The 13,721-nt window shown below is 63.2% G+C and overlaps 1 protein-coding gene across 2 annotated transcripts; it reads left to right on the top strand.

Annotated features, from left to right (window-relative positions):
* Positions 1 to 3,227: 3,227 nt before the first annotated feature.
* Positions 3,228 to 13,534, top strand: LOC142818994 (uncharacterized). 2 transcript variants are annotated; one of them, XM_075902708.1, is made up of 5 exons: positions 3,272 to 3,288; positions 3,392 to 3,420; positions 6,168 to 7,097; positions 11,512 to 11,725; positions 12,430 to 13,534. In XM_075902708.1, the coding sequence occupies exons 3-5, from the start codon at positions 6,251 to 6,253 to the stop codon at positions 12,641 to 12,643; spliced, it is 1,275 nt and encodes a 424-aa protein (XP_075758823.1). In that variant the 5' UTR covers positions 3,272 to 3,288; positions 3,392 to 3,420; positions 6,168 to 6,250; the 3' UTR covers positions 12,644 to 13,534. The 2 variants fall into 2 exon arrangements, with proteins under 2 accessions (XP_075758822.1, XP_075758823.1); XM_075902707.1 differs by having other exon boundaries at positions 3,228 to 3,420.
* Positions 13,535 to 13,721: the final 187 nt, after the last annotated feature.

The raw sequence follows: 13,721 nt of genomic DNA, 5'->3' as shown, positions 1-13,721 counted from the left end.
AGCAGCCCAAGCCTTCTAAGCCTGGTGCACTAGGGCTACGTCGACACTGGCATGATTTTCTGGAAATGCTTTTAACAGAAAAGTTTTCCGTTAAAAGCATTTTCGGAAAAGAGCGTCTAGATTGGCAGGACGCTTTTCCGCAAAAGCACTTTTTGCGGAAAAGCGTCCATGGCCAATATAGACGTGTTTTTCTGCAAAAAAAGCCCCGATCGCCATTTTAGCCATCGGGGCTTTTTTACGGAAAACAGCCCTGTGCTGTCTACACTGGCCCTTTTGCACAAATCATTTGCGCAAGAGGGCTTTTGCCCGAACGGGAGCAGCACAGTATTTCTGCAAGAACACTGACAATCTTACATGAGATCGTCAGTGCTTTTGCGGAAATTCAAGCGGCCAGTGTAGACAGCTGGCACGTTTTTCCGCAAAAGCGGCTGATTTTCCAAAAAAACTGACCAGTCTAGAAAAAGCCCTACCTGAACTCCTAGGCTGTATCTAAACAGTCCGTACCACCAAGCCCGTTTTGCTGACGTTAAGGGTTGTGTTGATTTCGTTACTCCTACTTTCCCTAAGAGGAATGATTAAAATTTAACCATGCACAGTTGACTTCAGAGTAGTGTAGCCGTAGCACTGGAAAAGTCGAGCTTGGCTTCTGTGAGGTGCCTCTTAATGTGACTGCTCTAGCCAGGACTTCCAACTCTCCAAGTGCATGGGAAAAACCCAGGCCAACTTGACTTTCGTGTCCCATGTGATGAGAAGGCAGTGCGCCCAGCATGGAGTGTGGGGGAGATTTTGGGCCTCCGTTGCTTTGAGAGGAGAGGAATCTGTCAGTAGAACTACAAAGCAGCAAAAGAAATGCAGATCCCTATGCCAGGGGATCCATCACATAAGAACTAGGCATCACCAAATGCAGCTAAAAGGCAGCAGGTTGAAAACACACCAAAGGAAGTATTTCTTCACCCAGGGCACAGTCAACCTGTGGAACTCCTCGCCAGAGGATGTTGTGAAGACCAGGACTTGAATAGGATTCTAGATAGATTCATGAAGGATCAGTCCATCAAGGGCTAATAGCCAGGAGGGGTAGGGAGGGTGTCCCTCGCCTCTGTTTGTCAGAAGCTGGGAATGGGCCACAGGGGAGGGATAACTGGGTAATTCCCTGTTGCGTTCACTCCCTCTGGAGCACCTGGTGGACCTTTGGTCTGACCCAGTCTGGCCATTGTGATGTTCTTAAGATTGCACAGGGGGGAGCGGCTGTACCTGGGAGGCCCAGCGGGACCATGTGAAAACAAAGGCACTCGGGTGCACCGGGAGGCAAACGGACGGTCTGGGTCAGTGCCACAAACAGGCCCCTCTGAGCAGCTGCATGGAAGCACGTGGGGACCCAGCTAGCTGCCCTAGCCACCCTGGGGATTTCTCCCCAGACACTGCACAGGCAGCGGCGTGGAAGAGGAGGCTGGTGGGCAGGCGAGCACCAGCCCGGGGCAGCGTGGGTTACCGAGCCAGCTGCTGGATCAGACGGTGCTGCCCTCTCCTGCCGGGGGAAGGGGGAGGCTGTGGGGGGTGGGCTGGGAGTCCTGCTAGTCTGTGGCAGAGCTGAATGCCCCATTTCTCCCCACTCCCCTTGCAGTTCAGCAGCAGCGTCAGGCAGTGGGTGCCGTGGCGGGAGCCAGCAGAACCCCCCCCCCGGCCTGGTTCCTCCGCCGGCCCAGGGGCTGCCCGCCAGGCCCCGCTGCTCTGCCGCTGCCAGCTGGATCCCGTCCCCGGCTTGTGTAATTCTAGCCTCGCTCTGCCCCCCGGCCCGCCGCTGGGCTCTCACCTCAGCGCACATGGCGGCTGCCCCACAAAGCGCTATTGTCAGAGACGCCCTCGGCTCACCCCTCGCCGGAGGCGTCAGCCCAGCGTGCGAGGCCGGGCCGGGGTAGCCGCTTGCACGACCCCCATCCCGCCGCCAGCCCTGTGCACTGAGAAACCTGCGGCTCTTCAGCTGCCCGTGCCCCCCCCCCCCCCGGGCTCTCTTCGCTGGTGGGGGCTGGGGCTGGGGCCTAGCTGGGCCTGGATTCTCCACCCCTGCCTGGCGCGCTCGCTGCTCCCCGGGGCGCAGCTGGAAGCCCCCCCCCCAGCACAAAGGGGCTGCAAGTAGGAGGCCTGAGCCCTGCAGGGCGTTGGGGAAGAGGGGGAGGAGCGAGGCAGCTTTGACTTGGGCAGAGGAGCCGCCGCGGGGGCCTGGTTCTGTTCTGGGAAAAGATGGGCTGGGGGGGGGGGAGTAAACGTGTAAGAGACCCAGACTCAAGCACTGGCGCTGCCACAGACTGTGACCCTCCGTGCCTCAGTTTCCCCATCTGTCAAATAGAGGGGGTGTGGCCCACCGTGCTTTGAGATCTGGGGGGTGGGGGAGGAGAACCAGCTTTAACCATTTCAGTCCTGGGTAGGGGGAGGACCCTGGCTGTATAACTGAGGCCCGTTCAGGCTGGGTCTCCACCGAAGCCTCTGGCTCTGAGACGGGGGTGCTGCAGGGGCAGCTACCCTGGGCCCCTGTTGCGTTCCCCTGGGGCTGGCTTTAGGGGACTCTCCCCCCTCCAGGGCCCATGCTGCTGAGCTGATCTGCAGCCAGCCGGCTCCAGCTGGGTGGTTCCTGGGTCAAGCCCCTGGCTTGTAGCTGAGCTAGTTTTATCTTTCACCGGACTTCGGAAGGGTGGGGGGGGAACGGGCTGCGCCCCCAGGTCCGTGTGGTCCCAGGCTCAGGCCCCCGCTGCCAGATCCCACCTGGAATGCAGCGGCTCACGTTTGGCCAGCGTCTGCTCCCAGCCCCCGTGTCTCAGGGTGCCTCCACGGGGGGTCTGGCGTTGGGCTGGCCACCACGGCGCCCGACTTCCCGAGAGGCACCGTGCGCCAGAGCAGCTACTAGAGGCCCAGCTTGCCATGAGGCCTGGCTGTGACACTTTTGAAGTGACTGTCGCTGGGGGGGCCTCAGTTTCCCCATTTCAGGCACTGTGACCCCAGCGGGGCAGGGAAGGTCTTGCAGCCTAATCAGCCAAGGGGCAAGACAGGGAAACTGAGGCACTGTCCCTCTCACCCAGCAGAGAACGTCCTGGTCCGTGCCTCTACCCACTGGCCCATGCTGCCGCTGCAGCTGGAGAAGGGATAAGACCCCCCCCCTGCAGGGGAGGGGGCAGAATGAGGCACCGACTGCAATTAAAATCCAGGGGGGCGCGTCCCCCCCTCCCCGCACGTCTGCGCCCTGGGTGCGCCCGCCAGGCGCTTTGGGATCTCGGCGGGCGGAGCCGGGAGGCCGGGGTGAGGGGCCGGGCGGACGCGGCCCCGCCTGCGGGGATTGGCCGGGCGGGGCGGGGCTGGGCTGGCCACGAAACTTGACTCGCGTTTTCATTCAAACTTGCAGCTGAAGTTGCGCCGGAGCCCAGCCGGGCGGTGAGTGGGGCGAGGGATGAGCGTGGGGGGTGATTTGGGGAGGGGACGTGGGGGTGAAGCAGGCGGCCGGGTGGATGTGGCTGCAGAGGGGGGCAGCTGGGGGCCATGTGGGTCAGGGTGGATGTAGGGAGTGAAGCGGGGGCAGGGGTGGGTGCTGGGGCAGCTGGGGGTGATGTGGGTCGGGGCGGGTGTGGGGAGAGACGCAAGGGGTAGGGGGTGACAAGGGCGGATGCGGGGCAGGGGGGGTGTTGGGGCAGGTGGGGGGTGGATGTGGCGGTGCGGAATTGATGACATCACCCCCCCCACACCTGCCCTAACACTCATTCCTGCCCCCACATGTGGGGGAGGAGCAGGGTGGATGTGGGGGGAGGGGGGAGTGCTGGGGCAGGTGGGGGGTGATGTGGGTCGAGGCGGATGTAGGGCTGAAGCAGGGGGCAGGGACGGATGTGGGGGTAGGGGGGAGTGCTGGGGCAGGCGGGGGTGATGTGGGGGAGAAGCAGGGGCAGGGACGGATGTGAGGGTAGGGGGGAGTGCTGGGGCAGGCGGGGGGTGATGTGGGTCGAGGCGGATGTAGGGGTGAAGCAGGGGGCAGGGACGGATGTGGGGGTAGGGGGGAGTGCTGGGGCAGGCGGGGGTGATGTGGGGGAGAAGCAGGGGCAGGGACGGATGTGGGGGTAGGGGGGAGTGCTGGGGCAGGCGGGGGGTGATGTGGGTCGAGGCGGATGTAGGGGTGAAGCAGGGGGCAGGGTTGCTGTGGGGAACAGGTGGGGTGATGTGGGGGGTGGCGGCAGCGGGTGCATGTCGGGGAGAAGCAGGGGGCAGGGTGGATGTGGGGGGAGGGGGGAGTGCTGGGGCAGGCGGGGGGGTGATGTGGGTCGAGGCGGATGTAGGGGTGAAGCAGGGGGCAGGGTTGCTGTGGGGAACAGGTGGGGTGATGTGGGGGGTGGCAGCAGCAGGGGTGCATGTGGGGGAGAAGCAGGGGGCAGGGTTGCTGTGGGGAACAGGTGGGGTGATGTGGGGGGTGGCAGCAGCAGGGGTGCATGTGGGGGAGAAGCAGGGGGCAGGGATGGATGTGGGGGGAGGGGGGAGTGCTGGGGCAGGCGGGGGGTGATGTGGGTCGTGGTACATGTGGAGGTGGGGCAGGAGTCAGGACTGACGGATTCACATCCATTTGCACTCCGCGTTCCCCCCCTGTGTCCCAAGTGGCCCCTTCCTGCAGAACTGCCCCCCCCGGCTCCCACTCGCCCACTGGCGCTATGGGGAGATTCCTTGTCAGGGTCACGCCGAGGGGCCCCTGGGACCCAGATGTGGGAGGAAGTGGGGGGAGATGTTGACGGAGCTGTCTCCTTTCTGCTTCCCCTTGGCCTGGCTGGGCGGGCTGGGGGGGGCAGTGGAGATCTGGGGGGCACACAACTCGCTGCGTTTTCCCAGCCTGGGGGCCCAAGTGAAATGTTTTGCTGCGTGCAGCGGGAGGGGGAGGACGGTGCTCGGCCTTGGAGGGGATGTGGGGGGCTGGGCTCGGGGCCTGCTGCCCTGCCTCTGCAATCCCATGGGGGGGGAGTGGTGCAGAATCAGACCCAGACTCCCCCCCCCCCCCCCCCCCGAGATCCCTGTACCTAGGAGTGGGTCCAGCAACTTCTCTGCCAGCTGCAGGTCAGGAGTCGGGGCTGGCTGGGGGGGGGGGGGAGGATTCCTCGCTGTGGGATTTTATCCACCCAGGTGCATTGTGGGGGGCCCCCCCCTTCCAGATTTGGCTGGGAGCGGAAACGGGATTTCTGATGGGCTGCCCCGGCAACGTGCACCGTGGCGACTGCCGTATCCTAGCAACGGGGCCCCAAGGGGTCGGGGTCCCACATCCTTTGTCCTGCTGCAGCGAAGAGGCCTGGGTTAAAGGACACGGCTGCCCCCATTCAGGGGTTATCCCTGAGGGGTTCCCCCCATAGAATGCACCCCCCAAGGCTCCTGGCTCCCCCAGCCCGTAGGCTGGAGCCTGCTGTGGGGAGGCCGGGACCCCTTTGACAAAGGGATGTGTAGGGGGCTAGAGGAGCTGACGTCCCTTCCGTTTCCTAGGATCTCTGCCCCATCATCAAGTCTCTCCCCCCCTTACTCCCCCACCCCATCTCCAGCCAGGCCTGGGCCCCACACAGTCTGGAACCAGACCGCACGCCGGCCGGCTGAGCCCGCCTCTGCCCCATCCCACAAGCTGTGGGGCAGGAGGGCTGGGCCCCTCTGGAGCCCGTGGGCTGCATGGCGCTTCCCCAGAGGTGGCGGCCTCCGTCCCGCTCCAGTCTCGGCTCTGATTGTAAGGCCAGCAGACGAGGGGGGATCACAACACCCATCCCCCAAGAGAAACGCTGCCCCAGCCCCTCGGGGGGGTTCCCTGCCTGCCCCATATAACGTGGATTCCCCCCCCCCAAAAAAACAACCCCACCCAAATCTGTGGTGGCAGCTGCTTTTCAGGCATCAAATCAAGGCTCATAAAATGTCCCTGTCAGTCCCTACCCCCCAAGGAGAAACACTGCTGCGAGAGGTTGGCACACTGCATCGCCCCTGGAGCAATGGCAGGGAGTGGGGTCTAGTGGTTAGAGCAGGAGGCTGGGCGTCAGGATTCCAGCTTGCTAAGCGCAGCCATGAGAATCTGGACTTCCCGCTTCTGAGGGGAGCAGGGTCTAGTAGTTAGAGCGAGGGTGCCCAGGTTCCCCTCCACCCCAGCTCTCTGACAGAACCTTCCCCCCTCTGTCTCCCAGGAGAGCAGCTGAGCCCCAGAGATCGCCCGGCACAGGAGGGGGGTCAGACGCCCTGTTCTCTCCCCCAGCCTGCCCCTCCAGCCATGACCGCCCCCAAGGTCCCGGCCAGCTGCCACCAGCTGCGGGAGTTTGACAGCGTCAGAGACTCCCTGGCCGACCTCCTCAGCCAGCTGCAGGACATCGACCCCAGCCGCCTCTCCTTCTCGCCCTTCCTCGACCTGGACACCCAGATCTCCCTGGCGCCCGTCTCCGACAGCCCCGAGTCCTCCGTCGAGGAGCTGCGCTCCTCCTCCGAAGCCTCCCTCGGCCTGGCCACAGGCGGCTCTCCGTGGCCTGAGGCTGAGCTGGCGCAGGGGCTACAGAGCCAGGGGGCTGGGCCTCTCCTGGCGGACGCCCCCCAGCCTCCCACGGAGCAGGGGGACCTCGGGCGTCCCGTGGACCCCACAGACCCTGCCCGCCCGTGCAAAGGCTGCGCCCCTCGGGAGGCTGGGGACAGCACGGCCGGGGTGGTGCCCACAGAGACCTGCTTCCTGGACAGGGCTGGGGCCACGACCCCCGTGGAACACCTGCCCACCAGCAGGGAGCCACGCGGGTCGCAGCCCCGCAGCGACGTGCCAGCAGGCGCCACGGCCGGCCGGCCTCTCCCCAGGGAGGAGCAGCCGTCCCTTGATTCAGGTGCCGACTCGGTTTCCTGCGGTCCCGAGGAGCCCGCCGCTCACCTGCCGCCACCGGGGACGTGCTGCGGCTGCTGCACCAGCGCCCACCTCAAGGCCGTGTCCTCGGTCTTCGTCTCGCTGCTCCTGGCGCCCTGGATCCTCTACGGACTCTATCACTTCCTGCCCTTCGAGCCGCCGCTTTGCCCGGACCTGGCCAGCCGCGTGGCCTTCGCCCTGCGCTGCCTCCTCATCGCCGTGGTGCCCATCGCGCTGGGTAAGCTCCGGGCTCGTTAGGCTTCAGGGCAGGGGTCAGGAGGGAATCGCCCCTCGGCCTGGCCCCTCCCTTCCAAAGCTGCAGGTGGACCCTGGCTCGGCCCCCCCGGTGCCTCAGTTTCCCCAGCGGTAAGGTGGAGATAAGGACACTGTCGGGGTGGGGAACTTGCTGTTTCATTGCAACATCCACTTAGGAGCCTGAGCGAAGGGGCGGGGGAGTCCGGCGTTCCTCCTGGCGGCTCTGCCTGCCTTGGGCCCCGCACACGAGGGCCTCGGGACCTATCTCCGGACTCCTACGTCGTGTCCTGGGCCTCATGCTGACGCTCTGTGCTCCCCTGGGGGCTGGTAGGGGCTCCCCTCCCCAGGGACCTTCCCCCCTTCAGTTTGGATCCAGCCCTTGGGCTGGTGCCAAAGCGCCTGCAGATTTTCCAGGCCCCGGGCACCGCTCTGCCCCGTCGGCAATAGGAAGCCCCTTCATACAGGGCCGGGTGCTTGCTGGAATGGTGCCCCCAGCCAGTGCGGGTGCATCTGCCCGGGGCAGGCGGGGCTCTCCTCTGGGGTTCCCTTCCACTGTCTCCTCCTTTCCCCCTTCCCTGCCCGCTCTGAGCATGGTGCTGAATGGCAAAAAGGGAAGACATGTCCCCCCTCCCCCGGACTGATTGCTTCCCCTGGGGAGCCGTGCGGCTGGGGCCGTCGCCGATTCCTCCTCCTTGCGGGTGTCTGCAGCCGGCCCTGGAAAAATCCCTCTAAAGTAGGGCCAGGGGGTGGCAGCTCCCTCCCCTCGCTGGCGGCCCACCGCCGCCCCCTGGGAAGAGCCCGCTCCTGATTCCAAGTCAGGGCGTTGGTGCCGGCTCTGTTATAACCGACCCGGGTTTGGCAGCCCCCCGCGCCTGAGCCAAAGGCCATCGGAGTGTTTCCATTGGCTCCGGCGCCGAGTGAGCGCTGGGGGGGCGCCTCCGTCGTGCAGACTTGGCCCGTGGAGCCCAGTATCTCACTGGGGGGGGGGTCTCTGCAGCCCTGTGGCCAGAGCACAACACCCCCCGGAATGAGTCTGAGCAGCTTGCGTGGGGCTTGCTTCCGGGCTGCGGAGAAGGCCTGCCGGGTCCCTGTCCTCTCCTTGGGGGCTGGTCATTCCCCAAGCAGGGGCCCTGGTAGCGCTGGAGTCTAGTAGGAGAAAAGCAGCCGCCTCAAGGCAGGGTCACTGAGTTGATTTCCAGCAAAGCCCCCGGAGGGCTCCCCGCGATGGCAGAGCCCTTTTCACCGTGAATGGTCCAAGGGAAATAGGGCTGTGACGGCGCGTCGGGTTCCTCCGATCCTGCAGCCCGGTAGCAGCAAGAACAGACTCCGCAGCCAGTAGAACAGGGGGGTTTATTGCTTCTCCAGGATACAGCCCAGCACAGACGTGATGTCTCCAGGAGTCTAGGTCAGGATGCCTCAGCCCCCTTGAGATGGGTCCCTGGGCCCCTAGATTCCAGCCCCTCCTTAGTCTGTTTCCTTCATGGTTCCCACCCAAGACTCCTGGCTCCCAGACCCTGCCCCCAAACCAGGTGTTCGTCTCCCCTCCCTTCCTGTGTCTCTCCCCTGGGGAAAGAGCCTTGTTATCAGGTGTCTGGGCTAATACACATGTGGGTGAGTCAGTGGGAATCACGCATCACAGTCCAGGGGGACCCCGGGTTACAGAGCAGACAGCCCCCCACTATGTCACAAGGATGAAGTTCAATAGGATCAGATGCCAAGTGCTCCGCTTAGGAAGGAACAATCCGTCTCTCTCAGACTGGGAAGCGACTGTCTAGGAAGGAGCCCTGCAGGAAGGGATCTAGGGGGCAGAGTGGACCACAAGCTAAATAGGAGTCAACAGTGGGACACTGTTGCAAAAAAAGCCACCACGATGCTGGGCTGCATGGACAGGAGTGTGGGGAGCAAGACCCGAGCCGTCATTCTGCTGCTCTGCTCCGCGCTGGTTAGGCCTCCGGCGGAGGATTGTGTCCAATTCGAGGCATCACATTTCAAGAAAGATGTGGAGAAACTGGAGACGGTCCAGAGAAGAGCAACACAAATGATGAAAGGTCTAGAAAGCGTGGCCTGTGAGACTGAAGGCACTGGGCTTGTCTAGATTAGAAAAGAGACGCCTGAGGGGACAGGAGAGCGGTTGTCAGGTATCTAAAAGGGTGTCACAGGGAGGAGGGAGAAAAATTGTTCCCCTTGGCCGCTGAGGACAGGACAAGAAGCAAGGGGCTTACGTTGCAGCCAGGGAGGTTGAGGTTGGACATTAGGAAAACCTTCCCAGCTGCCAGGGTGGTGAAACACTGGAATAAATTGCCCAGGGCGGTTGTGGAGTCTCCATCACTGGAGAGATTGAAGAGCAGGTTGGACAGACACCTGGCAGGGATGCTTGGTCCTGTTGTGGGGGCAGGGGACTGGGCTTGCTGGCCTTTCGAGGGCCCTTCCAGTCCTAGTGTGCTCTGATTCGATGAGCCAAGCCAGGAATGTCCTCTAGGCCCGACTCCCATCTCCGGCCACGCGAGCTCGGTCTCCCATGCCCAGGTGCTCCCGCCGCGCTGGGCCTGTCTGCCATTTGTACGCGTTTCCCGCTGTGTCAGCGCGGGAGACGAAGGTTGCTAAGTGCTGCTTCGTCAGGGCTGGCCCCGGCCCCCGGCCGTCTCCCCTGGAAGGCATTTGAGGAGTCAGTTTTTAATTACAGAGAAAATTCCTCCGGGTCCCTTTGTTATCTCTGTAAATAGCCAGCGGGACAGGGAGCACACACGGCTGTTGGGCTGGAACTGGCTTTTGGACGGCTCCCTGAGCTAGGGAGGGTCTGATCAGGGACCTCTCTAGGGGCTGGGACTGCCGGGTCACCAGGCCACCTGCTCCCTGGATGCAGTGGGGTGAATGCACTGGGCTACACTGGCTTGTCCTCTCCGTTATCAGTGGGGCGGTGGCATGGCCCTGCTGCTGAGGGGGGCTTTGCTGTGCACCGTGGACTGATTATTTGTAGCGTGGCCATGCCTAGGCGCCCCCACACCACCCAGGACCTGTGGGGTTCTGCACCCACACAGCCTTGCCCCGGGGCTGATGATCCCGCTTCCAGCCCTACCAAAAGCCACCCTGGCGGGGGACAGTTGCCCACCTTATGTCACACGGGCTAGTTGTGTCTGGGAGGAGGCTGAGGGGAGAGGGATCAAAAGGGACCCCTCCCCCTTTCCCCGCCTTGTGACCCAGTTTGGAGCCTCGGCTGGCGTTTGCCAGATCCGGGCAGCCAGCTCGGCCGCCCACGGCTGCTTGCTGGGGGCTTTTGACTCCTGGCCCTTGGGGAATGAATTCAGGGCGGAAGGGCAGCAGCTCAGACCTGCAATTGACAGTGTTTGCAGCAGGGTGGACAACCAAGGACATGTCTAAACGACATCCCTCTTTCGAAAGAGGGATGTAAATTAGGCAGCTCGAAAGTGCAAATGAAGCAGGAATTTAAATATCTTGCGCTTCATTTGCATAATCACGTCGCAGCGTTCTTTCGAAAAAGGGTATTTCGAAAGTGAAACCGCCATCTAGACACGGTTCTTTCGGGGGAAAAACCCCTTATTCGAAAGATCCTCAAAAAACGAGGAGTACAGGATCTTTCGAAAAAGGGGGGGAGTTTGAAAGAACCGCGTTACACTTTCAAAATACCCTTTTTCGAAAGAACACTGCGACGTGATTATGCAAATGAAGCGCGGGCTATTTAAATCCCTGCTTCATTTGCACTTTCGAGCTGCCTAATTTACATCCCTCTTTCGAAAGAGGGATGTCGTTTAGACATGCCTGTGGTTGCCCTCTGAGACGGGGAAACGGAGGCTTCCCCTGCCTGCCCGGTGGGTGAGGAGTCACGCGCGTGGCACGCAGAACGCTGGCCTCCCGGCTCAGCAGGAGGCCGGCCCTGGCAGGCTGGGGCCCCCATGCTGTTGGCATCACTCCCCGGTCCCCGTGCGAGTAGTGTCAATTGCTGCTGCGGCACGGAGCCAGGGCAAACCACTGGCTTTCAGCGTAGGACCAGGTGCGTCCCTCGTGTGTCCTGCTCTTGTCTCGCCAGCCGAAGGACTCAGCCTCTGATGGGTCTTTCCCTCCAGCGGCAACACCTAGTGCTTTGCCCCCAGGCTGGAGCCTGTTATCTGCATTGTACAGGGGGAAACTGAGGCACGCAGCTGCTCAATGGCAGGGCCACAAGTAGAACCCAAGGACCCTAGCTGCCGTCGATCTGGGGTATTTATGGCCCAGTCTTTAACCCCGTTAGCTCCCTGTGAGGCTGGACAGGGCTGGGACTCGGGGGTGCAGTGGGGCAGAGTTGGGAAGGTGCAACCAGGGGAAGCATAAAGGAATCTGGGCTTGGCTGGCAGGTCTGCTGCAACCATCTCCCCTTCTGTCCCCCGTCGCCCTGCCCCTAGGGGTCGTGTTTGGGGCTCTCGCCACGCTCTGCTCGGTGGCCATCGGCCCGCTGGACCCGCAGCCCCCGTCCAGCCTGCTCCACCGGCTCCACGTCACCGGCTCCGTGGAGCAGCTGGTCATCTTTTGCCTCAACGCCGTGGTGCTGGCCACGTTCCTGGCCCAGGAGCACCTGCGCCTCATCCCCACCCTGGCCGGGCTCTTCTCCTTCGGCAGGTGAGAGACCGGGGCTGGCCGTGGCAGCACAAACCAGGCCCCCAACCAATCCCTGCCCCCCGCAGGCCTGCTGGTCCCCCCTAGTTAGATGCCTCCTGGCCAGCCCCGCCCTAGCAGGGCACAACACGGGGGCCTGGCCCATCACTGGGGTTCCATTAACTGCAGCTCTCCCCAGCTGAGCTCTTTGGGGCGTGGTTCCCCTCTAGCGGCCGCTGTGCCCCACCTGTTGCTTGCCTCAGCAGCACTTCCTGCCTGAAACGCCCTTCCCACTGGCACGGCCGTGCCCGTAGCCGCCCCACCCAGCTGTCCTGCCTGTAGACGTCCACAGGGATGTATCTGAGCCCAGAGCAGGCCTCAAAGCCGCTGGTTTGGGTCCCTCCACGTGCCGAGCCTGGTCGCGCTGGCGGGAGTGTCACGAGCTGGCTGATTGGAGGGGGGAGGGCCGGGGAACCCCGGACTAACTCCATTCCTAAGTGCCAGGCTGTGATGGGTCCCGGCTAACGCAGATTTAACCTCAGTCCCTTGGACGTTTAACCTCCCATCCTCGCCGAAGGGCGGCTCCTGTTCTTTGAATGGCGGAAGCTCCCTGGGCCCTTATCGGCCTCAGAGCTCCACCTGCTGCTACGTGCCACAGGGACCAGTCGCCTGCCTGCTCGACCTGAGCCCGGGGGCGTCTCACCCCTTCTCTGCTCTTTGTGCTGCAGGTGCTGTTACTGGATCAGCCTCCACGTGGGCGGTGCTTACCGGGGCTTTGGCTTTGGCCTCTCCTTCTTCCCGGTCCTGGCCATGACCATCTACAACCTGTTCTGCCTCTACGACCTGGGCTTCGCCTTCCTCGTCACGCCCCCTCCCGCGGGCGGGAACAGCAGCTGGTCCACGCCTGCCCCCACACTGGTGCTAGCCAGCCACGGCCGTTGAAGGACGGAGGGCACAGCATGGGGGCAGATACAGCCGCCTCTGGCGCTGGCCCCTTGAAGGACACCCCGTACCCCTGCGCCAGCCGGCGGCTCAGCCTGGGTCAAGACACAAGGCAGCACAAAGCTGCCCGGCTCCCTTTTTGCATCCCCGGCTGGGCTCCCGGCAGCGCGGCGCGCTGGACAGCCCTGTAGTTGAAGGCAGCTTCTTAGCAACCTCTGCAGTAAGGGCCCGGAGACACCACGGAGCCGCGGGGCCCAGCGCTGAGCCCCCCAGCCGTGGGAGAGGGGCTTTTGCCTTCCCTTCCCAACCACTGCTACGCCCAGGGCAGATACCGTGAGCGAGATCCCTGCGCAGGGAGAGCCTTTCCAAGCCTGGTTCCCTCCCTCCCAGCTTTCTGCCGGGCTGTGCCGTGTGCCAGGCCCAGCTGTCACTGCAGCATGGCCAAGGTTAAGCTGAGCCTAGAGGAGAGGGACCGTCTCCCTTTGCTGTGGCCTGGTCCTGCCTCCCTGCTGCAGTCGGTGCAGAGGAACGAACAGCTGCCGTGTCCTCGTGCCCTGCTCATCCTGGCAGATCGGGTCACGTGGCCGGACCCGGGCCGAAAGCCGGGCTTGGTTGCCCTTGAAAACTAGCCCGGGAGAAGGCTCTGAAAGCTGCAGCCCTGAGGGTTTTATTGTTTGTTTCTCCAAGGGGCCCGGCCCTACCGCAGTGCACAGAGCCCTCAGTTCCTGTCGCTGCCACCCCCAACACGGACCGGCAGCTGCTCTGTTGCAGGAGGTGGGGGGTTAACCCCGTCTCTGCATTTATAACCCCCCCATATTCTTGACCAAGGGGACCTCATCTCCCTTGGCTCCTTGTGCTCAAGGCTGCTAGGAATCCTGCCCTTCGCCCATGGCCAGAGGCTGCAAAACACCAGCCCCGGATCTAGGCTTCCTCCCTGGGCAGGGAGACTAAGTAGCCCCTTTCCTGGCGGAGCAGAGGGAACCCCCCACTTCCGCTCTGCCCGGCGGAGAAAGCACCCAAGCTGTGAATGCTGAGAAGGGAAACAAGAGTCTAAGCTGCCCCCGCAGCTCTTCGGTTC

This window comes from Pelodiscus sinensis, chromosome 19 (genome assembly GCF_049634645.1).
Source record: "Pelodiscus sinensis isolate JC-2024 chromosome 19, ASM4963464v1, whole genome shotgun sequence".
Lineage (NCBI taxonomy): Eukaryota > Metazoa > Chordata > Testudines > Trionychidae > Pelodiscus > Pelodiscus sinensis.
This window is presented reverse-complemented; position numbering and strand designations above follow the sequence as displayed.